General features: G+C 39.7%; 1 protein-coding gene across 1 annotated transcript in view; it reads right to left on the bottom strand.

The window, feature by feature from the left end:
• Positions 1 to 25,133, bottom strand: part of OSTM1 (osteoclastogenesis associated transmembrane protein 1) — a 33,235-nt gene extending 8,102 nt beyond the window's left edge. The window contains exons 1-4 of the mRNA XM_012753257.2: positions 24,635 to 25,133; positions 16,397 to 16,511; positions 4,220 to 4,317; positions 757 to 924 (exon numbers count right to left, since the gene is read on the bottom strand). Of these exons, the coding sequence (XP_012608711.1) occupies positions 757 to 924; positions 4,220 to 4,317; positions 16,397 to 16,511; positions 24,635 to 25,036 (783 nt within the window). The 5' untranslated portion in view covers positions 25,037 to 25,133. The remainder of the gene's footprint in view (positions 1 to 756; positions 925 to 4,219; positions 4,318 to 16,396; positions 16,512 to 24,634) is intronic.
• Between the last annotated feature and the right edge of the window lie 433 nt (positions 25,134 to 25,566).

The raw sequence follows: 25,566 nt of genomic DNA, 5'->3' as shown, positions 1-25,566 counted from the left end.
GGATGGCTTGAGCCCAGGAGTTTGAGGTTGCTGTGAGCTAGGCTGATGCCACGGCACTCACTCTGGCCTGGGCAACAGAGTGAGACTCTGTCTCAAAAAAAAAAAGAAAAAAATACATGAAAAGATGTCCAACATCAAAAAAAAAAAAAGAAAGAAAGAAATTAATTGGCCAAGTAATATATATAGAAAAAATTAGCTGGGCATGGTGGCACATGCCTGTAGTCCCAGCTACTCGGGAGGCTGAGGCAGCAGGATTGCTTGAGCTCAGGAGTTTTGAGGTTGCTATGAGCTAGGCTGATGCCACGGCACTCACTCTAGCCTGGGCAACAAAGTGAGACTCTGTCACAAAAAAAAAAAAAAAGAAAGAAAAGAAAAGAAAAGAAATAAAGCAATGGAATAGGAAGTGATTGAGGAATGGCCTCTGAAACACACTGTAGTAAAACCGAGAAACTTCTTAAATCAGCAACAAGTACACAAGAAACCGAAACATAACAATGCCTGCACCTCTGAAAATGGTACCCATTTTCAAATTTAAAAAAAAAAGTACCCAATTATCAAACCACTTATGAAGTGCCTGATTGATTTCCATTTTTGTCTGACAGACCAGGATATGCTAAAACTTTACTATTTTATAACTATTTATTTCTGGTTGAAGACAGAATATGCAGTTCCAACATACTTCCAAAAAGGATAATAATACTGAAGATATATTCAACAACACTGAGAAATATGTCATAACAGAAACAAAGTACTTACTGCATCTTCCACATCAATGCATAAATGTGTTCCAGGTTCAGCCTTCTTCTCAAGTTCATTCATTTTTTGCATTTCATTATATAGACTACTCAGGGATTTGTATGCTTCACGACAGTTTTTGCATACTTCTGAATAATTTTTTGCCTGTAGAAGACTGTGTGCACTCCCCTAAAATGATAAAGGCACATGTAATACATACAATAAACATTACACACAATATCTCTCTTTAATGTAAGCTATTCCCCCTCCTAGAGGACAGGAAACAATATAGTGTGTTGAAGTGCTGAGCTGTGATGTTGGATAGGTTACTAAATCCCTCTGAGTCTCACTTTTACCATCTATAAAATAGGTCTACTCTCTACCAGTATTACAGGTAGGGGTATACCAAAGGATTAGAAACCTGGCATCTGTGAAGTGCACAGCAAAATATTTGGCACTTTCTAGGACCCCTAGATTTTGAAAACCACTGCACTAGCCAATGTTGCAGGATGACACTAGCTCATATGCCAAATTATTGGTAACTAAAATACAAAATTTCTTAAACTACCCAGTCATTACATATTTGTACTTATCTATACCACTCTCACGGAATAAAATATGTTCCTGCCTAGTCTCACTTCAACACCATAGTTTGCCTTATTGAGACTAGACTTGATTTTTGGTTTTTTATTGAGACAGAGTCTCGCTCTGCTGACCGGACTAGAGTGTTGTAGTGTCAGCCTAGCACACGGCAACCTCAAATTCCTGGGCTTAAGCAATCCTTCTGCCTCAGTCTCCCTAGTAGCTAGGACTACAGACATGTACCACCATGCCCGGCTAATTTTTTTCTATATATTTTTAGTACAGACGGGGTCTCACTCTTGCTCAGGCTGGTTTCGAACTCCTGACCTTGAGTGATCCTCCCGCCTCGGCCTCCCAGAGTGCTAGGATTACAGGCATGAGCCACCACGCCCGGCCTGAAACTAGACTTTTTTAATGGGAAAGGAAAACTACAGCCCCAAAAGTACATCCCCACTCAATTCTCTAATCACAAGGTGCATAATCCAGCCTTTCTAGTCAACAAAAAGGGGCAAATATCAAAGAACTATGTAACCTAAAATGAGGATAGTGGAGATAACATATAAAATATTATACTAGAAAAATGTCAATTTTTTTCTACTTCTAGTCTGACACTTGTCTTTTCAAGAACAAGTTTGCTGAACTGTCAGTTCTGACCTTTGCTTTCTATTTCCTTTATTCTTTACTTTGTAGCATGGAGAAAGGACAGTAACTGAACATTGAAATAAAAGAGAAAAGAAGAAAATGAGAGTACTTAAGCTGAGGTAGCCTCTATAATGTTATCCTCACCATCTATCAGAAAAACTAAGTCTCCCTTTAGTCTGCTACAAGAAATAGCCCATTACCTGTTTTTCACAGAACAATTATGCATTTACCTAAAGTCAAAATTGAGCACATCATTTTGATGGGGGATAATTAAGCCATTTTTATTTAAATTATAAATGCACATATCTTTTGATAATGTGAATGTTGCAAATACCAGGATAACTTTTTTCAGACCTGGAAAAAGTAGGGTGAGGAAGGCACAGAAGAGGTTCATGCTTACATGTCTAAGACAGGAACAGTTTCTAAGGACTTTCTAAAACCCTCCCAAGAGAAACCCTTTCATGTCCTCCTTCAAATCTCCTGCTTTGACAGGGTTTATCACTGACATTCCTTAGGATTGCAGTAATTCAGATATGATGCGCTTGAAAGAGCACTTGCCCAGTAACAGAATCTCCACCAACGAATCCACAACTCTGGCTTTGAGCTTCTGTAACCAATGAACTCGGCTTCTAAGCAGCTTAAGTGAACCTCTCCCTTTTTGCTAATAAAACTTTCCTTTACCCTTCCTTTACCAGATGCACTGGTAGCTAGCCAGTGCATTCCAAATTATAATCTGCATTCGTCATTCCCAATTAAACTCAATGTTTCAGAGATAATTTTCTCTAGTTGACAATATAGCAATTACACTTCTAGGAATCCACCAAACAAACTCATACAAGTACTCCAAGTTATATGAAAAAACTATGTCTATGGTGCTCAATATAAAACTTATGAATTGTTTATTTCCAGAATTTTCCACATAATATTTTCTAACTGCAGTTGACCATGGGTAACTGAAACTGTAGAAAGTAAAACTGTGGATAAGGGGTGACTACTGTATACAAAAACTACCATTGGAATTTTATAACATGCATTAGTCCACTACAGGTTCTCAAGGTAGTAAAGCATTTCCCAACCTTAATAGAATACTAAACCCTTTTTAAAATGCATTTATTTATTTATTTATTGTGGGTTTTTTTGAGACAGAGTCTCACTCTGTTGCCTGGGCTAGAGTGCCATGGCATCAGCCTAGCTTACAGCAACCTCAAACTCCTGGGCAATCCTTCTGCCTCAGTCTCCTGAGTAGCTGGGACTATAGGCATGAGCTACTTTGCCCACCTAATTTTATATACATATTTTTAGTTGGCCAATTAATTTCTTTCTATTTTTAGTAGAGATAGGGTCTCACTCTTGCTCAGGCTGGTTTCGAACTCCTGACCTTGAGCGATCCTCCCGCCTCGGCCTCCCAGAGTGCTAGGTTTACAGGCGTGAGCCACCATGCCCGGACCTAAACCTTTTTTTGATGGGCCATCTATTAACACATTCTGCAGAACACATTCTGAGAAATGTTCACCTAATTTCTATTATGCTCAGGGAAATTCATAATTCTGTGTTATCACATTTATTAAAGAGGAAATCATATATGCTTATATCATAAACATGCTTACATCTCCTTGTGAGGATTGCTTACTTGTTATTTAAGTTTCAACACTACATTTTTACCAGAGTTCCAATCTCTTTTTCATTCCCACCAGGCAAGTTCCAATACCAAAATTCAAGAGTCAGAGATGGAGACAACAAAAATCTACACACTAATATTCTTAAAAGCTACCTTTTATATCATATTAATAATTCAATATGCAGTTACCTTACTAAAAAAGTGCCTTTCAGAGTAGATAAGATATAGTTATGCAAATATTGAGGCAAAGAATAGGCTTCCTGTAGACAGAATCACACTACATAGCAAAATACCTTATTATTACATAAACAAAGTCAAGGTAAACTACTGTCAGATTGAACAATGTTGTATTTTAATTAAATAATCACACACCTCAGTTAATGTTTTCACACTCACCAGATCCTCACTACAAAATACTTGAAGATAGGCAGGGTAGATATTTTAATACTTTATTAATGAGAAAACTGAAATTTTTAATGATTTGTAAGTACAAGAACTTATGAGCAGAAATCCAGGTCTACTAACTCCTCTACATCATGGGTATAGATAAATATCAACAATTAATGCAATAAAAACTTGGAACTACATATTATTCATTTGTACAAGGCAGCAGTTTAATTTGAAATATCACACATAAAATACCTGAAGGTTATGCTCAAAGCAGGTCAAGGTGTGATTAAATAGACTGAGGAAATTTACAGTGCTGTTTGATAGTTCTTCACTGTTGTTCGTTAAACAATCTGTCAAAAAAAACACCATAAAGCATATTAATATAACTCAAGCAACAATTATATGTTGTCACTTTTTTTTGAGACAGAGTCTCACTTTGTTGCCCAGACTAGAGTGAGTGCCATGGCGTCAGCCTAGCTCACTGCAACCTCAAACTCCTGGGCTCAAGCGATCCTACTGCCTCAGCCTCCCGAGTAGCTAGGACTACAGGCATGCACCACCATGCCCAGCTAATTTTTTTTCTGTATATATTACTTGGCCAATTAATTTCTTTCTATTTATAGTAGAGACGGGGTCTCGTTCTTGCTCAGGCTGGGTTTCGAACTCCTGACCTCTAGCAGTCTGCCCGCCTCGGCCTCCCAGAGTGCTAGATGTGTTGTCATTTATCTCTCAAGCTATCATCTTGTTTCTCACTACAGTAATTCTTTTTTTTTTTTTTTTGAGACAGAGTCTCGCTTTGTTGCTCAGGCTAGAGTGAGTGCTGTGGCGTCAGCCTAGCTCACAGCAACCTCAAACTCCTGAGTGCCTCAGCCTCCCAGAGTGCTAGGATTACAGGCGTGAGCCACCGCGCCAGTCCTACAGTAATTCTTTATTCAAACAAGCACTAAGTATTTCACATAAGAGAATTTCTAAATATATAAACTTTACTTAGTTTCCAAAAGATTTTTTTAAAAGTCATACCATTTTCATGAAAATCTTAAAATAATCACATACTCTTTTTTATAAAAACAATATACCAAATAAAATTTAAATTGACTTTTGATGGCACAAGGTCATAATTATGAACATCAGTTATCAAATGCTGCCTTAATCCTGCATTAATTTTACCTAAATTACATGCCTTTTTATCATCTTTTATGTCAAATTTAGTAGTTCTGTGTCTCTTCCAACTTTATTAATCAGTCATTTAGAGTACTTACCAGAATAACTTTAAAAATTTTCTCTAATTTATCATGAATTGGGAGCTAAGAGAAACAAACCGGTGAGAATTTTGCCTAAAATACTGATTACAGTGGCTTCAAGTAAAGTCTGGAAATAAATGGAATTGTTTTACATGTTTTTTAAAAACCTTACATAAATGGCCTTTCTCTGCAACTTGCTACTCTTGCTTAGCATTAGTTCAAGTTCATTCATTCCTTTTCATTGTTTTCTATGTATGAATATAACCCAATTTATTTATCCATTCTCCCTTCTTCAGGGAACTTATTCTTCATCCTCATTTTGTCTTTACTGCTCCCTGTGGTCTCAGCCTGCTATCTCCAATCCAGGTTCACCTACCTGATCTCAGATCCTAGAACTCGTGGTCAGCCATTTTCATCTCACTGCCCTAGTATCGTCTTTACCTTCCACATAGTTACACACATTTCCAACCTAGACAGCCTCTATCTCCTTTCTCTACTCCCAGTTATGGCTATAGAACATTATTACAGAAAATCCAAAATTTATAAAAGGGACCCAATTCAAATTTATGTTTTCTGATCTCAGTACCATGAAACAATCCTTGCAGATGCCCTACTAATTGCTCCACAAGGGATGTTCCAAATATTTTTTGTTCTCTAGTCCCCCCTTAATTTCAACAGACAGCTTTATATTATACCTACCTTATTCAGAAATTTAGGACTATCTAATAGGATTTTTCTCCATTGGGAATGGAAAAACAGCATAAGAAGCTATTGCAATAATGCAGGAGAAAGGCGGGATGCAAATAGAATTCAATGGAAAAGAGGCTGAATAGGTGGACACTAGGGTACAACACACTAAGGGACATTCATGTACTACAATAAACAGCAATCACTATAGTGAAAGCTAACATTGACTGAGTGCTAGTTACATTCCAAACACTATGTCTATCCTATACTTTAAACATATTTGCTCATTTAATTCTTGCAAGGATTCTGAGGCAAGAACTATCATTATCTCCACTTTATGAATAAGGAACAGAGGTTTAGAAAAATTAAGAGGTTGTCCAAAGTCACAAAACTGAAAACTGAAAAGCTGGAAATTCTACTCAGTCTGATTCTTGAGTCTGTATTCTCAAACACTGCAAAATAACTGACATGTTCACAGCTACATTCTAAACCATTAAGTTCAAAACACAAGAGTCAACAAACACATGCCTCTGCCTACTCCCCACCACTGCCCACAGACATTACACCACACAGGGATTCAGGCAGTCACCACCAACTGATCAGAGCTGGTGACAGCCTAAACCTGGTGGACAGGACAGCATCTCAGACTCCTTTGTGCAAATTAGAAAAAAAATCCCCTCTGGGTGGATAATTATAAAAGGGCACTTCTGCCTCCAGAAGCCATGCTGTGATTCAGTCCCATTCATCCCCTCACGCAGGCCCCTTGTGTAGGCCCCAGCATCCGTAGGGCTCTCTAGGTGAACCTGTTGCTAAATTCTTCCCCTTTGAACTCACGTACTCTACATTCTCTTCAGCTTTATCTTCTCAAGAATATGAGACTCATTTTAATTATTCACTCTGTCACTTAATAATATATATAAGGGATCACTTTATCACAAAGTTCAAATACTAAATTCTTTATTTTAAAACTATAAGATAAGCCCCTCTTAATGCTGGTTTAACATCAACATGGGCCGGGCATGGTGGCTCACGCCTGTAATCACTGCATTCTAGGAGGCCAAGGCGGGAGGATCGCTTGAGTTCAGGAGTTGAAGACCAGCCTGAGCAAGAGAAAGACCCTGTCTCTACCCAAAACAGAAAAATTAGCCAGGCGTCATGATGGTGCATGCCTGTAGTCCCCACTACCCAGGAGCTTAGGCAGGAGGATTGCTTGAGCCCAGGAGTGGTGCTTGAGCCCATTGCAGTGAGCTACAATGATGATGCTACTGCACTCTACCGGGGCAACAAAGCGAGACTGTCTCAAAAAATAAAAACAAACAAACAAACAATGATGAAAAATCATCATAAAGTAGCCCTGAATCCTTTTAAGGATGAGGCAGAGTTAATATAAATAAAAACAAACACAATTACACATATACAGAATATTAGCATATTAGGCTAACAAGATTGAACATGTTTTTAGTTTTTGCAGTTGATGTTTTGCAGGGAAGTTGAAGGAACACAGTTTCGACCACAGCAATTGCACACCTATGGTATAAGCCATGTCATGACAACTGACATACATAATATAGGGATAAAAGAGGGTATACGTCCCCATATTGCCTACAAAAGTAGTATAAAGTGCATTACTATGAGAGAGCAATAGCAATTTCTTCTATACAAGATAATTAAAATAATTTCTTTATAAAAAAGTAATTTATAAAGAAAGATTCTCTGAAGAACAAAAGAATTTAATATTTTCTATTTTACTAACAGCCATTTACTTTTCACTTAAAATAATTTGAAAATTAAACTAAAAGCTAATATAGACTGGTCATCTTGTCAAGTACTGCATTAATGCAGTACCATCAAATTTTTTCAATGGTCATTAGACAGCGGTATTATAAAGCATGAAGGAATTCATTTAAATAATGGGATTAAAACTGTGGTCATTAGTAAAGAGCCCTGACTTTCTGATTCAAAACAAAGGAACTCCAGTAAATTCTTCTTTTATCCCTTTGCAGGAATTTCGAGCTTAAGGTTATAAACAGTGAGAAACTATACATTTTAGAAATTAGTAAGTTAAAGAATATTAGTTATAATAAAGCTTCCCATAAGCACTAAATGAAGTGGTCATTATGAATTTTCTTCATCTCAGATAATCAATGAAGCCTCATCAAGGACAGATTAGCATAGCTTTTTCCTCAGTGAGGGCTCAGGCACCAGCTCAAGAGGCATTCTTTTTTTTTTTTCTTTGAGACAGAGTCTCACCCTGTTGCCCAGGCTAGAGTGAGTACCATGGAGTCAGCCTAGCTCACAGCAACCTCAAACTCCTGGGCTCAAGCAATCCTGCTGCCTCAGCCTCCTGAGTAGCTGGGACTACAGGCATGCGCCACCATGCCCAGCTAATTTTTTTTCTATATATATTAGTTGGCCAATTAATTTCTTTCTATTTATAGTAGAGACAGGGTCTCGCTCTTGCTCAGGCTGGTTTCGAACTCCTGACCTCGAGCAATCCGCACCCCCCTCGGCCTCCCAGAGTGCTAGGATTGCAGGTGTGAGCCACCGCGCCCAGCCTCAAGATAGAGAAAAAATTAGCCGGGCATGGTGGCACATGCCTGTAGTCCCAGCCACTCAAAAGGCTGAGGCAGTAGAATTGCTTGAGTCCAGGAGTGTGAGGTTGCTGTGAGCTAGGCTGACTCCACAGCACTCATTCTAGCCTGGGCAACAAAGCGAGACTCTGTCTCAAAAAAAAAAAAAGAGGCATTCTTAAAGGTGTTAAGGATTCAAGTTAAGACTTTACATAGAAACCTACTAAATTATCATAACAGTAATTATGCATCTTTCCATAAGTATTTGGCATCTATTAGGAGTTTGTATAAAGACCTCTGCTGTTTTTCAAACCTAGTTTTATAGAAGATAGCAGAGACAAATCACTAATTTCTAAAACATAGGACAAGCTTCAGAAAATATAAATAAGGCTGGGCGTGGTAGCTCACACCTGTAATCCTAGCACTTTGGGAGGCTGAGGTGGGAGGATTGCTAGAGGCCAGGATTTTTAGAGTAGCCTGAGCAAGAATAAGACTCTGTCTCTAAAGAAAATAGAAAAATTAGCAAGAAATGGTGGTGCAGGTCTGTAGTCCCAGCTACTTGGGAGGCTGAAGCAGAAAGATTGCCTGAGTCCAGGAGTTTGAGGTTGCTGTGAGCTAGGCTGACACCACAGGATTCTAGCCCAGGCAACAGAGCAAGACTGTTTCAAAAAAAAAAAAAAAAAAAAAAACCCTGGCTGGGCGTGGTGGCTCACGCCTGTAATCCTAGCACTTTGGGAGGCCGAGGCAGGCGGATTGCTCAAATTCAGGAATTCGAAACCAGCCTGAGCGAGACCCCGTCTCTACCAAAAATAGAAATAAATTAATTGACCAACTAAAAATATATATACAAAAAATTAGCCGGGCATGGTGGCGCATGCCTGTAGTCCCAGCTACTCAGGAGGCTGAGGCAGTAGGATTGCTGAGCCCCGGAGATTGAGGTTGCTGTGAGCGGCTGACGCCACGGCACTCACTCTAGCCTGGGCAACAAAGTGAGACTCTGTCTTAAAAAAAAAAAAAAAAGAAAAACCCAAAAGATATATTTCTACAAAATGGATATCATATTGGTTTCTCTCAGTAAAAAACAAACTCTTAAATCAGTGGTCTTTTTCTTCTTTTGTAACTATTTTCCTTCCCATTTTATCTTTTAGGTGCCAGACTGAATGAACTCCATATTATTTACCATTAAAGATCCCTACTGTATCGCTTATCTGCTGTGTATTTGCAAATTTAATTTAATAACTAAATCATTGGAAAAAGGATAACTGAGATAAATGGATTAGTGGCTTATATTTAGCAATTTCACACAGGTTCTGAGAAAAGTGGATCTGTCTTTCTTTGTGTTTAAATTAAAAGACAAATAATCCAAAAATTTGCCACATGCTCAATCACGGTGCACTGCACAAACTCCTCAAACTCCTGGGCCTAAGCAATCTTCCCTCAGCCTCAGCCTCAGCCTCTTAAGTAACTGGGTCTACAGGTGCAGGCCACCATGCCCAGGCTCTCTAGGCAAACTTCTGATTGGGTGCAATCAGTTAAAAATTTTAGTGTAATATAATCATCTTCTTCCATTTTATTAAAAGAGTAAATATCCCTTATACTCTTTTACACATTTTTAAAGGCCAATGATTTAAAAAACAATGACTAGATAGGTAGGAAATTGATTTTAAGTGTAAAGGTAAAGAGAAGCCTTTTGTATCATTTATTAAGAAAATAAAACAGTAAGAATTCAATGACATTAGTGGCTTAATGGATTTGAGGTTGCTAAAGATGCTGTCAGTTGCATGAGAAGCTGATGCTTGATCACATCTGAGGGTTAACATTAGAAAACAGACAATTCTACTTAAAATTTTTTTTCCTATTATCTAGTTTTAATTTTACATAGTACTAAGTGGCCTTTGGGAAAAAAGGGAGTATTTTACATTTATGTTTTTAGTAAAAGATTAGGCTTTCTGCAATATGAAATATGTCTAAAGTACAAGAGTTAAACTTCTGTAGGGCTAATTACAGTGAATTCATAAATGGAGACTGTATAATGAATTTGTCAAACAGTAATGTAAAACACAAAATCAGGCATTAACTCATGAAAAAACATTATCTACTCAGATGAACAATGTTAAAGTCTTTTAAATTTAGTTCTAGACTTTTTTTTTTTTGAGACAGGGTCTCACTCTGTTGTCCCGGCTAGAGTGCAATGGCGTCATAGCTCACTGCAGCCTTGAACTCCTGGGCTCAAGAGATCCTCCTGCCTCAGCCTCCTGAGTATCTCAGACTACAGGCCCGTGCCACCATGTCCTGCTAATTTTTCTATTTTTTGTAAAGAATGAATCTCACTCTTGCTCAGTCTGTTCTTGAACTCCTGGCCTCAAGCAATCCTCTCACTTCAGCCTCCCAAAGTGCTGGGATTATAGGCATAAGCCACCACATCTGGCCTAGTTCTAGACTTTTTATCTGAAGTTCATTTATACCCTGTACCTTCATTCCACTTCACAGGGCTTACTGTGAAGCTCAGATGAGACAAGGGCTATGAAAGAAATGTATATTGGAAAACATTTAATTCAATTGCTGACTTGTTACCTTGTTTAGCTCCCAATCTTTTCCTTCCTTCACATTTCATTTCTCATGTTCCAAATCACTCACTACATTGTTAAGAGAAGACTATATTGCTTAAATAAGAATACTTTATTGGGCTGGGTGCAGTGGCTCACGCCTGTAATCCTAGCACTCTGGGAGGCCGAGGCAGGTGGATCACTCAAGGTCAGGAGTTCGAAACCAGCCTGAGCTGAAACGAGACCCCCATCTCTACTAAAAAAAAAAAAGAAATTAATTGGCCAACTAAAAACACATATAGAAAAAATTAGCCGGCATGGTGCCCCATGCCTGTAGTCCCAGCTGCTTGGGAGGCTGAGGCAGGAGGATCACCTGAGCCCAAGAGTTTGAGGTTGTTGTGAGCTAGGCTGACACCCGGGCAACACAGTGAGACTCTTGTCTCAAAAAAAAAAAGGAATACTTTATTGAATTTTGATAAAATTTTTAAATTATTTGGACAAATTATACTTCAAATTTTTCAAAAAATTTTCACATTATCTTTATTAAATACATGTGCAGAGAACATTATTAGAAGAGCTTCCTGGTCATTTGGTAAAGATTCTATTTAAAAGGATTATTTTGGAATGCCCAGCACCGAATCAATAGAAAACAGCTAAGAAATCCATGGAGTCCAAATTTATAGACTATTTTATGTCCATTTACAAGCACAGAATATGAATTATGATGAAATTTTAAAATGTGGATGAAAGAATTTTTTAATGCATAATCCTGGAAAAGAAAATATCTACCTCTCTGACCACCACATCTAACATACAAATACTCATCACAGATTTGAACACTCTCAAATTTTTTAAATTTCTATGTATTTTTGAATAGGTATTAAATGCACATGGCACAAAATCCAAAGGGTACATTGTAAATACAGTGAAAACCAGGTCTTCCTTCCTTTCCTGCCCACACAGCTATCCAATTCCCATCCTCAAAATATATATGTACTTTTAGGACAAAAGATATCATATTTCTCACACCTTGCTTCTTTCATCTGAGACTATATGCCTTGGCCAAATTAATTTTAAATAGAAAGTAAGAGTCTCTTGAATAACTCTTATCTAATTGCTTAGTCTTTTATTTGTTCTTCAGAAATTGTAAGGAATATTTTTAAGGAATAAATGTAAGGTATGTTTTTAAGACAAGACACCTCAGAGAAGAACAAAGGTATCCTAAGAATTTATTCTAAAATGTTTTATACATGCTATGCTAGGTAAATATGCAGTACAATGTTTTCTTTCTTTTTTCACTAACTAGGGAAGAAAACCACATACTTTAGGCCGGGCTCGGTGGCTCACGCCTGTATTCCTAGCACTCTGGGAGGCCTAGGCGGGCAGATTGCTCAAGGTCAGGAGTTCAAAACCAGCCTGAGCAAGAGCGAGACCCTGTCTCTACTATAAATAGAAAGAAATTAATTAGATAACTGATTTATATAGAAAAATTAGCCAGGCATGGTGGCGCATGCCTGTAGTCCCAGCTACTCAGAAGGCTGAGGAAGTAGGATCACTTGAGCCCAGGAGACCCCCATCTCTACTATAAATAGAAAGAAATTAATTGGATAACTGATTTATATAGAAAAAATTAGCTGGGCATGGTGGCGCATACCTGTAGACCCAGCTACTCGGGAGGCTGAGGCAGTAGAATCACTTGAGCCCAGGAGTTTGAGGTTGCTGTGAGCGAGGCTGACGCCAGGGCACTCATTCTAGCCTGGGCAACAAAGTGAGACTCTGTCTCAAAAAAAAAAAAAAAAAAAAAGAAAGAAAGAAAAACAAAACCCACATACTTTGAATTCGTGAAATCTTCATTACAAAATACATTTAAAGAAAAGATGCTTTACCTCTCAAGTATATAAATTAAATCACATTGGTCAAAAGAAGTAAATGTCAATATATACATACTTATTCTAATTAACTGATTTAAAATTATTTATAATTAACATATTTTTTCATATTAATGGATTTTTTTGGGAGACAGGGGTCTTGCTCTGTTGAATAGGCTAGAGTGCAATGGTATCATCATAGCTCACTGAAACCTCAAACTGCCAGCAGATTGCTCAAGATCGCTCAAGTGATCTTCCTGCCTCAGCCTACTGAGCAGCTGGGACTACAGACACACGCCACCATGCCTGGCTAATTAAAAAAAATTTTTATTTTATTTTTTTTGAGACAGGGTCTCACTTTGTTGCCCAGGCTAGAGTGAGTGCCGTGGCGTCAGCCGCTCACAGCAACCTCAAACTCCCAAGCGATCCTCCTGCCTCAGCCTCCCAAGTAGCTGGGACTACACGCATGCACCACCATGCCCGGCTAATTTTTTGTATATATATTTTTAGTTGGTCAATTAATTTCTTTCTATTTTTAGTAGAGACGGGGTCTCGCTCAGGCTGGTTTTGAACTCCCAACCTCGAGCAATCCGCACACCTCGGCCTCCCAGAGTGCTAGGATTACAGGCATGAGCCACCACGCCTGGCCAAAAATTTTTTTTTATAGAGATAAGGTCTCAAACTCCTGAGCCCAAGCGATCCTCCCCTCTCAGCCTCCCAAAGTGCTAGGATCACAGGCATGAGTCACCGCACCTGGCTATATTAATGGATTTTTCTAAAAAACATAAGAATACTTAAAAATAGGTCTATATATGTTAAATTACCTTCAATCATATATATATATGATTATATATATATTTTTATATATATGATTATATATATGATTTATATATATGATACATGATTTTTATATATATGATTATATATATATATATATATATTTTTTTTTTTTTTTTTTTGAGACAGAGTCTCGCTTTGTTGTCCAGGCTAGAGTGAGTGCCGTGGCGTGAGACTAGCTCACAGTAATCTCAAACTCCTAGGCTCAAGCGATCCTACTGCCTCAGCCTCCTGAGTAGCTGGGACTACAGGCATGCGCCACCATGCCCAGCTAATTTTTTCTATATATATCAGTTGGCCAATTAATTTCTTTCTATTTATGGTAGAGACGGGGTCTCACTCTTGCTCAGGCTGGTTTCGAACTCCTGACCTCAAGCAATCCACCTTCCTCAGTCTCCCAGAGTGCTAGGATTACAGGCATGAGCCACCGTGCCCGGCCTCTTCAATCATATTTATACTAGAAAATTTTATTTCATAAAAGTAAAGGTTATGCTAAAAAGAAAAAAAGTTGTGTCAGCCAAGCCTCTGTTCAAATTACCAGTAAATTTGAATTAATAAAGACAAAATTAAAAGACTCAATATTCAATATACCATGTTATACTAACAAGGAAAAAAAACCCTAGCAGGGGTTCTTTTTCCCATTTATAGTTTTTCTTCAAATGAACTATGTCTTGGCCAAATTAATTTTAATTAGGAAGTAAGAGGCTCTTGAATAACTCATATCTAATTGCTTAGCCTTTCTATGTTCTTCAGAAGAAGTTCAATGTAAGGAATATTTTCAAGACAGGAAAAAAGACAAGTCCTTAAAAAAGCTAAGCTACCTTATGATTTATAGGAACATGGATTTTTAATCTATCCTGTCCTTTCTATTTCTAAAGCTCCTGCCCTATTTCACACTTTCTTTGCTTCTTGCCTAAACTATTGTAATAAATTCCTTACTGGTGTTTCTTTCTCTTCCAATGGGGTTCAATGAAAAAAGGGTCTTTGTAGTTTTTTTGAAAAAGCTTGGAAAGTGCTAGGTTAAATGATATGTAAAAAAACCTATTTTTACCTGCAGCGTTCCTCATTGCCTTTAACATTCCAGGTGCACTGTTAAGTCCCCAAGATATTACAGCATATAGTACTTACTCCTTCTCTTTAGGGGATACATTCCAAGACCCTGAGTGGATGTCTAAAACAAACTATATTCCTGAATCCTATATATACTATGTTTTTTCCTATACGCACATACCCATGATAAAATTTAATTTATAAATTAGGCACAGTAAAAATATTAATAACAATGACTAATAAGTTATTATTAGTAAAGTGTAATTAAGTAAAATAAGGGTTACTTGAACACAAGCATTGTGATACTGTGACAATCAACCTGATAAGTGACTAACGAGCAGGGCGCATATACAGCATGGATATGCTGGACAAAGGGATGATTCACATCTGCCTGGGTGGGAGGAAGCAGGATGGCATGAGATTTTATCACACTACTCAGAATGACACAAAATTTAAAACTTATGAATTGCTCATTACTGAAATTTTTCATTTAAAATTTGTGGACCACAGCTGACTGTGGGTTACTATAAGCAAAAGTGCAGATAAGGAAGGACTATTGTATAACCATTTCTTAATGACATGCTGGTATTCTAAGCAGTATGAGAAATGTTGACCCAAATAATAAACTACTGTATCAGTCAAGGTCCTGCCTTCCCTTGCCAGCTTTATCTCCTGTTGTGCTTCCAGGACTCTGGAACATCTATTACCCTTTATACCTCTGTGCCTCTGCCCATGATGCCTTTCTAGCTGCAATAGCCCTCTCTCATCTCTACTTATTGAAATCATGCCCAACTGCAAAGGCCTAGCTTCAAAACATAACCCCTCCAGGAAGTCATTTCAAAGTCTACCCAATTAGATTTATTTTCTACTTCCTCAAAGGACTCTATAACTTTATTAAAGCATTAATTTGTCTGCCCTAGGTTATATTTGTAAATATATCTTTCTCCTTCACTAAATTATAAGACTTGGAAAATAAGAACTGTCTAGCACATAGTTGTTATTCAAAACACATCTGAATTGGAATAGTGATGTTAATTTTTCCAAAGAATATCTAAAAATAGATGTCATTTTATTCCATAATTACACACAAACCTGAAAAGCTGGTAGTACAGATGTTGTCACCCCCTACTCCCTGACACCATTTGACAGATTATTATAAACATCATAATTATTATTATACTAAACAGTTAACATTTATTGAACATTAAATATGTGTCAGGCATTGAGCTAAGTGCTTCATATAATTTATTTCACTTAATTCTCAAAGCAATTGTATAAGATAGGTCCTACTATTACCACCAATTTACAGATGAGGAAACTGAAGGTCCAAGAGGCAAAGGTACTTGCCCAAAATCTGAGAGCTAGTAAGTTAGGACCAGTAAGTGAAAGGGGCAGAGTTTAGAATTAAACTCATGTCTGTCTGACTCCAAAGCTCATATTATTAACCACTACATTTTCCTGCCTTTCAGTGTTTGCCCAAGTAGTTACTACTAATAAACTATGGTGTTAATTACTATTAATACAAACTTAATAATAAAAAGTATTGTCTAGGTTCAAAGATTCCAAAATAAAATCTGACTTCTATACTACTGAATCATAACTGCAAGATGAAAATGAAAGAATCACTTACTTGCGCAATTTGCTTCCTGCCATGTAGTATTAAAAAACTCAGAGAGAATCACAACTACTTGCATTCTATCTGCCGTTAAGAGACTTCTGGCACAACTGTGACTCTCTGAAGTATTCTGTGACAAAAAGATAGAAAAATACAATCTGAGTATTTTTAGACTTTCCAAACAATAACGAGACAAAAACCTTAAAAAAACAATTAAAATTTTTATTATAAACCTTTTAACATTTTGTTTGGTATGATCAGATAATGATGGCATTAATAACAATGGTAATAAAACTGTAAGCAGCTACCAGTTATTGGTACCAGGTTCACTTGCAAGGCAAGAAAAGCTTTCCTTCTTAAGTAAGTATTTGCTTCTATAACACAGTCTCAACTACTTAGGTCCAAATTGCTTATGTGTTATATTTCTTACTGTTTATGCATAGGAAGAAACTCTGGAAAGCTATTTACAAAAATGTAGCAGTGGCTATCTCTGGATAACAGAAATATGATGATTTTCATTTTCACTTTTGCTTCTCTTATGCTGTCTAAATTTTTCTACAGTGAACATATACTATTTATATAATTTTTTTTTTTTTTTTTGAGACAGAATCTCGCTTTGTTGCCCAGGCTACAGTGAGTGCCATGGCGCCAGCCTAGCTCACAGCAACCTCAAACTCCTGGGCTCAAGCAATCCTGCTGCCTCAGCCTCCCGAGTAGCTGGGACTACAGACATGTGCCACCATGCCCGGCTAATTTTTTCTATATATATTAGTTGGCCAATTAATTTCTTTCTATTTATAGTAGAGATAGTCTCGCTCAGGTTGGTTTCGAACTCATGAGCTCAAACAATCCACCCACCTCGGCCTCCCAGAGAGCTAGGATTACAGGCGTGAGCCACTGCACCTGGCCTATTTATATAATTTTTTAAATCTGGTGGGTAAATGATCATCATATCATTTGGTTTCATCTTTTGGGCAATTTTTGGTTCAAAGTCATATAATCCACAAGAAAATGTGAGACATCCAAATTACACCCAAATAGTATGTACTCAGAAAAACACACTTCCCACAGATCATTTTAATAATGAAAGAAACTCATGCTATGCAAACCATAAATCCAAGTTCCTAGATTATTTGATCCTTATCTATTTCCTTTCCCTGTGCCCCAAGCAAGGAACTAAGTCCTGCTAACTCTTCATTCTTTCAAAGTTATTTACCTTTTACCATTTTCCAGGTACTATAAAAATCCTGGAGTTCTAAATATATAAAAAATATAAAAGAATGCCATCTACACTGGGGTTTTAAGAACCTCCCCCAACAGATAAGGAGTTTTATAGTATGATGAATAATAAAAGAGAGACAGTGGTAACTCCAGAGAAAGAACTGATCAGCCATGTGGGGTGAGAAAAGAGGGAAAGCAGACTTAACAGGAAGAATTCTTGCTTTAAAATATTGCTGATAGCCAGGCACAGTGGCTCCAGCCTGCAATCCCCGCTACTGGAGAAGCTGAGGTGGGAGAATGATTTGAGGCCAGGAGTTTTGAGACCAACCTGAGGAACATAGTGAAACCCGTCTCTGTAACAGTAAAATAAATGAATGGGGTGTGCACCCTGTGGTCACAGTAGGCTCAGTAGGCTGAGGCAGGAGGATTGCTTAAGCCCAGGAGTTTGAGGTTGCTGTGAGTTATGATAGCGCCACTACACTCTAGCCTGGGCAACAGAGCAAGACCCTATCTCAAACAAATAAGCAAACACAAATAAATAAACAAATACATACATACATACATACATAAAGTGAGATAATATCAAAGCTATCATAAGCAGAACCCTAACCATTGTGAACCCAACCATCCACTTTTATCATGCCTGCACCCAGGAAGTTGAGAGCTCTTGGCAAAAAAATAGATTAACAGATTGTTTCCACAATAAATCTATAATTTCAAACTATACTTCTCACTTTGCTGCCTGTCCATTCTCTCCTTTTTACAACCACTATTTCAAATCTTCCCCGCTCTCCCTGACACTCTAATCTCTCTCCCACTCTTTACTCCCAAGAGGAGATCTAGCTGGGTGCAGTGGCTCAAACCTGTAATCTCAGCAATCTGGTAGCTCAAACCTGTTATCCCAGCACTCTGGGAGTCCTGTGCGGGAGGATCACTTGAGCCCAGGAGTTCCAAACCAGCCTGAGCAATATAGCAAGACCCCATCTCTACAAAAAAGTTTTTTTAAAAAAGCCAGGCATGGTAGTACACTTGGGTTGGGCCCAGGAGTTTGAAGCTACAGTAAGCTATGATGTCACCACTGCATTCCAGCCTAGGGTGACAGAGTAAGACTCTATTTATTTGGAGAGAGAGAGGGAGAGAGAGGGGAAGAGAGAGAGGGAGAGAGAGGGGAAGAGAGAGGGGGAGAGAGGGGGGGGGGGAGAGAGAGAGAGAGAGAGAGAGAGAGAGAGAGAGAGAGAGAGAGAGAGAGAGAGAGAGAGAGAGAGAGAGAGAGATCTAGCCTCCTGGATGACAGTGAAAACAGAAGCCATGGAGCTGAAACTCTCACCTCCCTACGTTTACACCCAACCTCTCCTTTCACCCTCAAATCAGTGGAGAAAGTGCCTGCCCCCGTCAAAGGCCAGTCTCTCTGTACATGCCCTAGATCCCATATACCCTATTTTATCTGGAAAATGACTTTGTCTACTTCCCCACTCCCTCCTACAGGATCATTCACCTCTACAGGCTCACATCTGTCAGCACTTTGTGAGGCCTAGGTGGGAGGATGGCTTCAGACTAAGAGTTTGAGACCAGCCTGGGTAACTGGTTGAGCTAGACCTCATCTCTACAAAAATAATAACAATAATAATAAATGTGTTCAGCTCTCTCCCATCTTAGGAAAGGAAGAAGGGAAGAAGGAACAGAGGAATGGAGGGACAAAGGAATAGAAAGAAAATCCCTGAGTCCCACATTCCTCTTTAATGACCTCTCTTATTTCCCTTTCAAGGCTAAACCTTTAACAGTCAGCTAGGCTCACTCTTCCTACTTCCTCATCTTCCACTCACTGTTTAACTCACTCTAATCTTGCTTTCACACCCAAGCACTCCATCAAAACCACTCTTGTGTTACCAAGCCAATAATGCCAATGTTGACAGATGTACTTCTAATCCTCAGCAGGATTTGACACAAATAACCAGCCCTTCCCTTTCCCTTGATTTACAGAACACTATGCTCTCTTGATGTTTCTTCATCTCTCAGTCTCATCTTCCTTCTCATTCTCCTTTGATAGTTTATCCTCTACCCAATCTTCAACTCCTAGTGTTCTTACTCATTCCTCGGGTATGCTCATCCATGTCATGATTTCAAATACCATTTTTTTTTTTTTTTTTTGAGACAGTCTCATTCTGTTGCCTAGGCTAGAGTGCGTGACATCAGCCTAGCTCACAACAACTTCAAATTCCTGGGCTCAAGTGATCTTCCTGCCTCCTCAGCCTCCCAGGTAGCTGGGACTACAGGCACATGCCACCATGCCGGGCTAATTTTTTCTATATATTTTTAGTTGTCCAGTTAATTTCTTTCTATTTTTAGTAGAGACGGGGTCTCACTCTTGCTCAGGCTGGTCTCGAACTCCTGAACTCAAGTAATCCTCCCGCCTCGGCCTCCCAGAGTGCTAGGATTACAGGCGTGAGCCACCGCACCTGGCCTCAAATACTATTTTTATGCTGACCACTCCCAAAGGTATTATTTACGGTCCAGTCCTAGACATGTATACCACATATGCAGTACCTCCATTTAGATAGCTTGTGAACATCTCAAAATCAACGAGTTCAAGACTGAGTTAATGATCTTCTCCTATTAAAAAGGCTCCTCCCTCTATCTCAGTCAATGGCAATCCTATTTACTAAGCTGCTCTTATTATAATAAAACCCTAGAAGTCATTTCCTCTCCCCCACTACTCACATTCAATTAACCACCAAGTCTTATCATTTCTGCCTCCTAAATAGCTCTTCATCATAATGGCCCTCATGTGGCCAAGCCACCACCATTTCTCACGTCACTGCAACAGTCTCCTAATCCATCACCCCAAATATCTTTTTCCCCTTCCTTCCCCAGCCCCTAGCTCCTCCATTTTCTGTCACATAGCCAGAATGGCCTTTTAAAGTACAAACCTGATATGTCATTCTACAGAATTAAACCTTTCAAAAACATCACACTGCTTTAAAATTGAAGTGCAAAATTCCTAACACACCCTATAAGGCCCCCGTGACGTGGCACCTGTCCACTTCTTCAGACGCAGATCACTAGTCTCTTTCTAGTCCTCAAACACACCAAACCCTTTCCCATCTTGGAATCTTCACACCTGCTATTTCTTTTTTTTTTTTCTGAGACAGAGTCTCGCTTGTTAACCAGGCTAGAGTGAGTGCCGTGGAGTCAGCCTAGCTCACAGCAACCTCAAACTCCTGGGCTCAAGCAATCCTTCTGCCTCAGCCTCCCAAGTAGCTGAGACTACAGGCATGCGCCACCATGCCCGGCTAATTTTTTTATATATATATTAGTTGGCCAATTAATTTCTTTCTATTTATAGTAGAGACGGGGTCTTGCTCTTGCTCAGGCTGGTTTCGAACTCCTGACCTCAAGCAATCCACCCGCCTCAGCCTCCCAGAGTGCTAGGATTACAGGCGTGAGCCACCGCGCCTGGCAACACCTGCTATTTCTTTACACGTATACCTTCTCTCCCCTGTCCCCGTACCATTTCAAATTTTACATGTCAGTTTTAAACACTGACCATTCCTCCTACCTTCAGGCATACTTAAGATCAGCACCCTTGTTATTAATATACGCTTTGACAATATCTGGGTTTTTTCTTTGTAAAATTTACGACATCTGAATTAAATAAATACTTGTATATGATATGTTTAATGTCTGTTTTCAGACTATAAGCTCTGCTCTGCTCATTCACAGCTACATCCCTAGTAACTACCACAGCCTGCACATAACAAGTACTCAATAATTTTTTGAACAAATGTATAAGCAGCATTAGATTGTATGCTCTCTAATGAAAGATATAGATTATGTTATGCTGTGTTCCAATTTTGTCCCTATATTCCTAAGAATTTATTAATCTACACTAAAAGTAAACTGAATACGGACCAGAAACATAACCCAATGACTAGCACCATCAAGAATTTACACTTATAGTACCTATGTAGACATACATACATCTATCTATCTAAATTTTAAACAAACCAAGTAGAATAGAATAGAGCTTCAGAATTTAGAATTTGAGGGGGCTAAAGCATCCTCAAAACCACTTTGATGATGCCGAATAGCTCAATTAAATCATGTCCCTGTCAGTGTAAGAGAAGCAAGTATGACTCTAAGGAAGAGGGAATCCATCAGTTCTACCATTCAGGTTCCATGAATCACTGCATTCTTTACCCTGAGATAAAACTATCTGTAGTCCTTGTCCCAGTACTTCTAGGAGGAAGTGACAAGAACATAGGATTCTTAGTAGAGAATTCTATTACAGTTAAACTAATTAGCTGGCTGTACAACATAAATAGCTTGCTATTTTCTATCTTTGATTCTTTTTTCTCCTTGCTATACTCCTCTCTTCTTTGAATCAACCCATGTCCATTCAATCTAAAGAAGGTGAGAAAGGATGCCTTGTTTAAAATTCAGCTTGTAGCTGGGTACACTGGCTCACAGCTGTAATCCTAGTATTTTGGGAGGCTGAGACAGGAGGATTGCTTGAGGCCAGGAGTTTGAGACTAGCCTGAGCATGAGTGAGACCCTGTCTCTAAAAAACAAACAGAAAAATTAGCCAGGGGTGGTAGGGCTACTCAGGAGGCTAAGACAGGAGGATCATTGAAGCCCAGGAGTCTGAGGTTGCATGAGCTATAATGATGCCACTGCACTCTGGCCCAGGTGAAAGAGTGAGACACTGTCTCAAAAACAATAACAACAAAAAATTCAGCATGTAGGTTTTCTCTGATTAACTAACATTGCTCTGTTCCCTCCTTTAACTCAGCATCCCCTTCACAATTTTGCTCTAAATTGCTATTGTACAATTTATAACACATTGATATTTTCTTTTTCTTTTTCTCTATTTCCTGAACTACACTGAGAGTTTGAGGCCTGGACATTATCCTCCTTTTCCTTCTATATCCTTTTAGCAGCCCAAAATACAAGAATGACAAGCGCATGCTAGTTAAACTGATTTAAATGAAAGATTGCACCTAAGTGAGTCAAAATAAACCAAAAAAACCAATACTCTTGAGAAATAAACCTCTCCAAATGACAACATATTCCTTCAAGTTAACTCATCAGAAACTCAGGACACATTTTTATATATGATGGTTCAATTCCTAAACCAGTCCATAAAAGCCTTTTAAATCTACAAAGTATCTCAGAATTGTAGAAATCATGCTTTTGAGCTAATGAGCCATATCCAGCTCTACTGGGGAAAGAAGGAGAACGGACACCAAGGTCTAGGATGAGGCGGAAAGGAAATGCAGATTGGGGAAAAGGTTTTTCTTTTCATCTCTTTACCCTCTTCCTTTCACACCAGGGTGAGGTGAGCTGGGTGCCCAGGTTACTGGTAGAATCTAAGAGGAAGTTTCTACAACCCAGACAGTGGGACACCTAACCTGGACAGTGAGGAATTCATGTGAAAATTCATACATAAATTGGGTGATGCTCATAAAACTGAACACCAGGGCCTGAGGTAACATTTTTCACCTCAATTCCATAGTATCTACACAAACAAGGAAAGCAGTTGCTACCTCAGAAGATCCAAGCTTTGCATCATGATTCATGGTCATTTCATCCACAACAGTACTTGTTCTTCAGAGTAAATGGCACCCTAAAAACAACTCACTTAACTACTCAAAACCAAATATAATGCCAAATCATACCCTGCTGTAGTTGACAAGAATAAATCTTGGATACTTTATTTTAAAGTCAAGATAAGATAGATAGATCAATCCATCTTGCTATACCCTATGGAACAATGGAAAGTATGCCTGGAAATTACTGCATGTAAACCTAAATTTATGTAAGCTCCTTTGAAAACTAGCTTTAGATCATCCATAGAATTTACATAGTGCAAATAAATCCCCCATTTATGTAAAATAATAGCTTTATGTTAAGTAATATCAGGCTCACTTAAAGCAGGATGAGACTATTATTTTAATCAAATTAAGTATGATTTATTAAATAATTCTAACCATATTTTCATGAGATTACTTGCCATTCCATCAAAACAACAGGAACTTTCCACTCCCCAATCCCAATGTGATTCCTCATGTTTTTCCTTTACCAAGCATATCCAGCTCACATCTCATGACTCCCACCAGCCTGGACACTGTAATCATTTCCTAGTCTAAACCCTATAAAGTACTGAGGAACAAAGACTGTGTCCTCTTTTTATTTTATTTTTTTAATTAAATCCCTCACAGTGCCTACTACATAACCAGAAGAGCTCTCAAGGTACTAAAATGAAGAGCAGACTTATCATTTCCTAAAATTTTAGCTCCCATTTACAGAGAGCTATTACTATATGTCAGTTTCTTAAGACCTCTTTTTATCCCCATTTTACAGAAGAGAAAATACACACTGAGAATGCAAGTAACTTGCCCAGACTATATTGCTAATAAGCAGAGTGGGACTAGACTCCTGGCCAGATAGCTCCAGATTGTCTAAATCACTAAGATGAACTTGCAGGCAGTATCTCTTTTAATCTTTGTAACTGCCACATTAGGCACTGGTTTTTTTCCATTTTATAGAGGAAGAAACTAAGACTCTGAGAAGAAAATTAATCCAAAGTCACACTGCTAGAGTGGTGGATCTGAGCATTTCTGGCTACAAAGCTCAAGCTCCTAACCACTACCAGTTTCTCCACTCCAATGGTGGTTTCAGAAAAGGGTCCTTCCTGGGAATTTCAGGTGGAGATGACAAGAAGCTGTGGCAGAGTGGGGGGAGAAAAATAGGGTTAAGAAAGCAGGACCCCCCCACCAAAAAATAACAATCATACCTATCTGCAAATATGTATCCAGATGTCCAACATCATCCATGAGGACAAAAATCCAACCCCCATAACGCCACCCCCTTTTTCTGCTACCCCAAACTCCAGAGACCCAGTCCAACCTCTTTTTCTTATAGTTGGGGAAACTGAGCCGCCCCCCCCCCCCCCCCCCGAGTTCACCATCATTACATCTTCCTCTTTTCCCAACCCTCCCACGCCATAGGTCCGGGGTGTGCTCCTTTACCCACCCCCACGGCTCGGCTGATGTTGTCCATCTTGTTGACGACCTGTTGGAAGAGGGGGTAGCAGGTCTGACAGAGGCGCACGGGCCGGGCGCTGCGCACTAGACACCCTGTCAGCTCTGCGCTGCTGTTGGCGAAGTCCAGCAGGAGCTCCCGGCACTCGGGATCCAGATCCGGCAGGTCTGGGGGTAGCGTCAGTGGCCCCAACTCTCCTCCCTGAAGCAGGGAAAGGGACAAGTCCTCCACCTCCAGCAACTGCTGCTCGGACAGGAGGTCGTGGAAGACGCTGTGCGGACTGCTGCCGAAAGGGAGCGCGCCCAGAGCCAGCCCAGACCACAGCAGCAGCACCAACAGTAGCCGCAGCAGCGGCGACGACCTCCGCAGCGCGACTGTGCAGTCCGGATCCATCACGGGGTCGACAAGCCCCCGGGCGCTTGTCTCGAATCCTCTGCCCACAGCCGGCGCCGCCGACAGCCACCGCTTCCGGCTTCCGCGGGCGCAGGCCAAGAGCAGGGTCGCGCGGCTGTAGCGTCACGGCCCCGCCCCCTGCGCGCGGCGCCGCGCCTCATTGGCTGCCGGGAGCCCTGCAGGCGGGCGCGCGTGCGGGAGCGCGCGGACGCTAAGGCCCTGCGCTCCGAGTTGGCGTCCGGCGCGGGGCTGGGCGGCGATTTTGGGTCACGAGCCCAGGCTGCCCCGCCCGGGTATACTGGCGTCCACCGCTTTGAAAAATTACGCCTCGGGGATCTCGGCAGCCTCTTCGGGAGTTCCCTGCGCCCTGAAGTCTGCGGAGTTTGTCCACATCTCCGGACCGCCGGCCTCAGCTGTGGAAATTACTACAGGCATACTACCCAGCTACTCGGGAGGCTGAGACAGGAGGATCGCTTGAGCCCAGGAATTTGAGATTGCAGTGAGCTATGATGACGCCATGGCACTCTGGC

Source organism: Microcebus murinus, chromosome 5 (genome assembly GCF_040939455.1).
Source record: "Microcebus murinus isolate Inina chromosome 5, M.murinus_Inina_mat1.0, whole genome shotgun sequence".
Lineage (NCBI taxonomy): Eukaryota > Metazoa > Chordata > Mammalia > Primates > Cheirogaleidae > Microcebus > Microcebus murinus.
The sequence above is the reverse complement of the archived record's forward strand: the minus strand, read 5'-3'. Positions and strand labels throughout refer to the sequence as shown.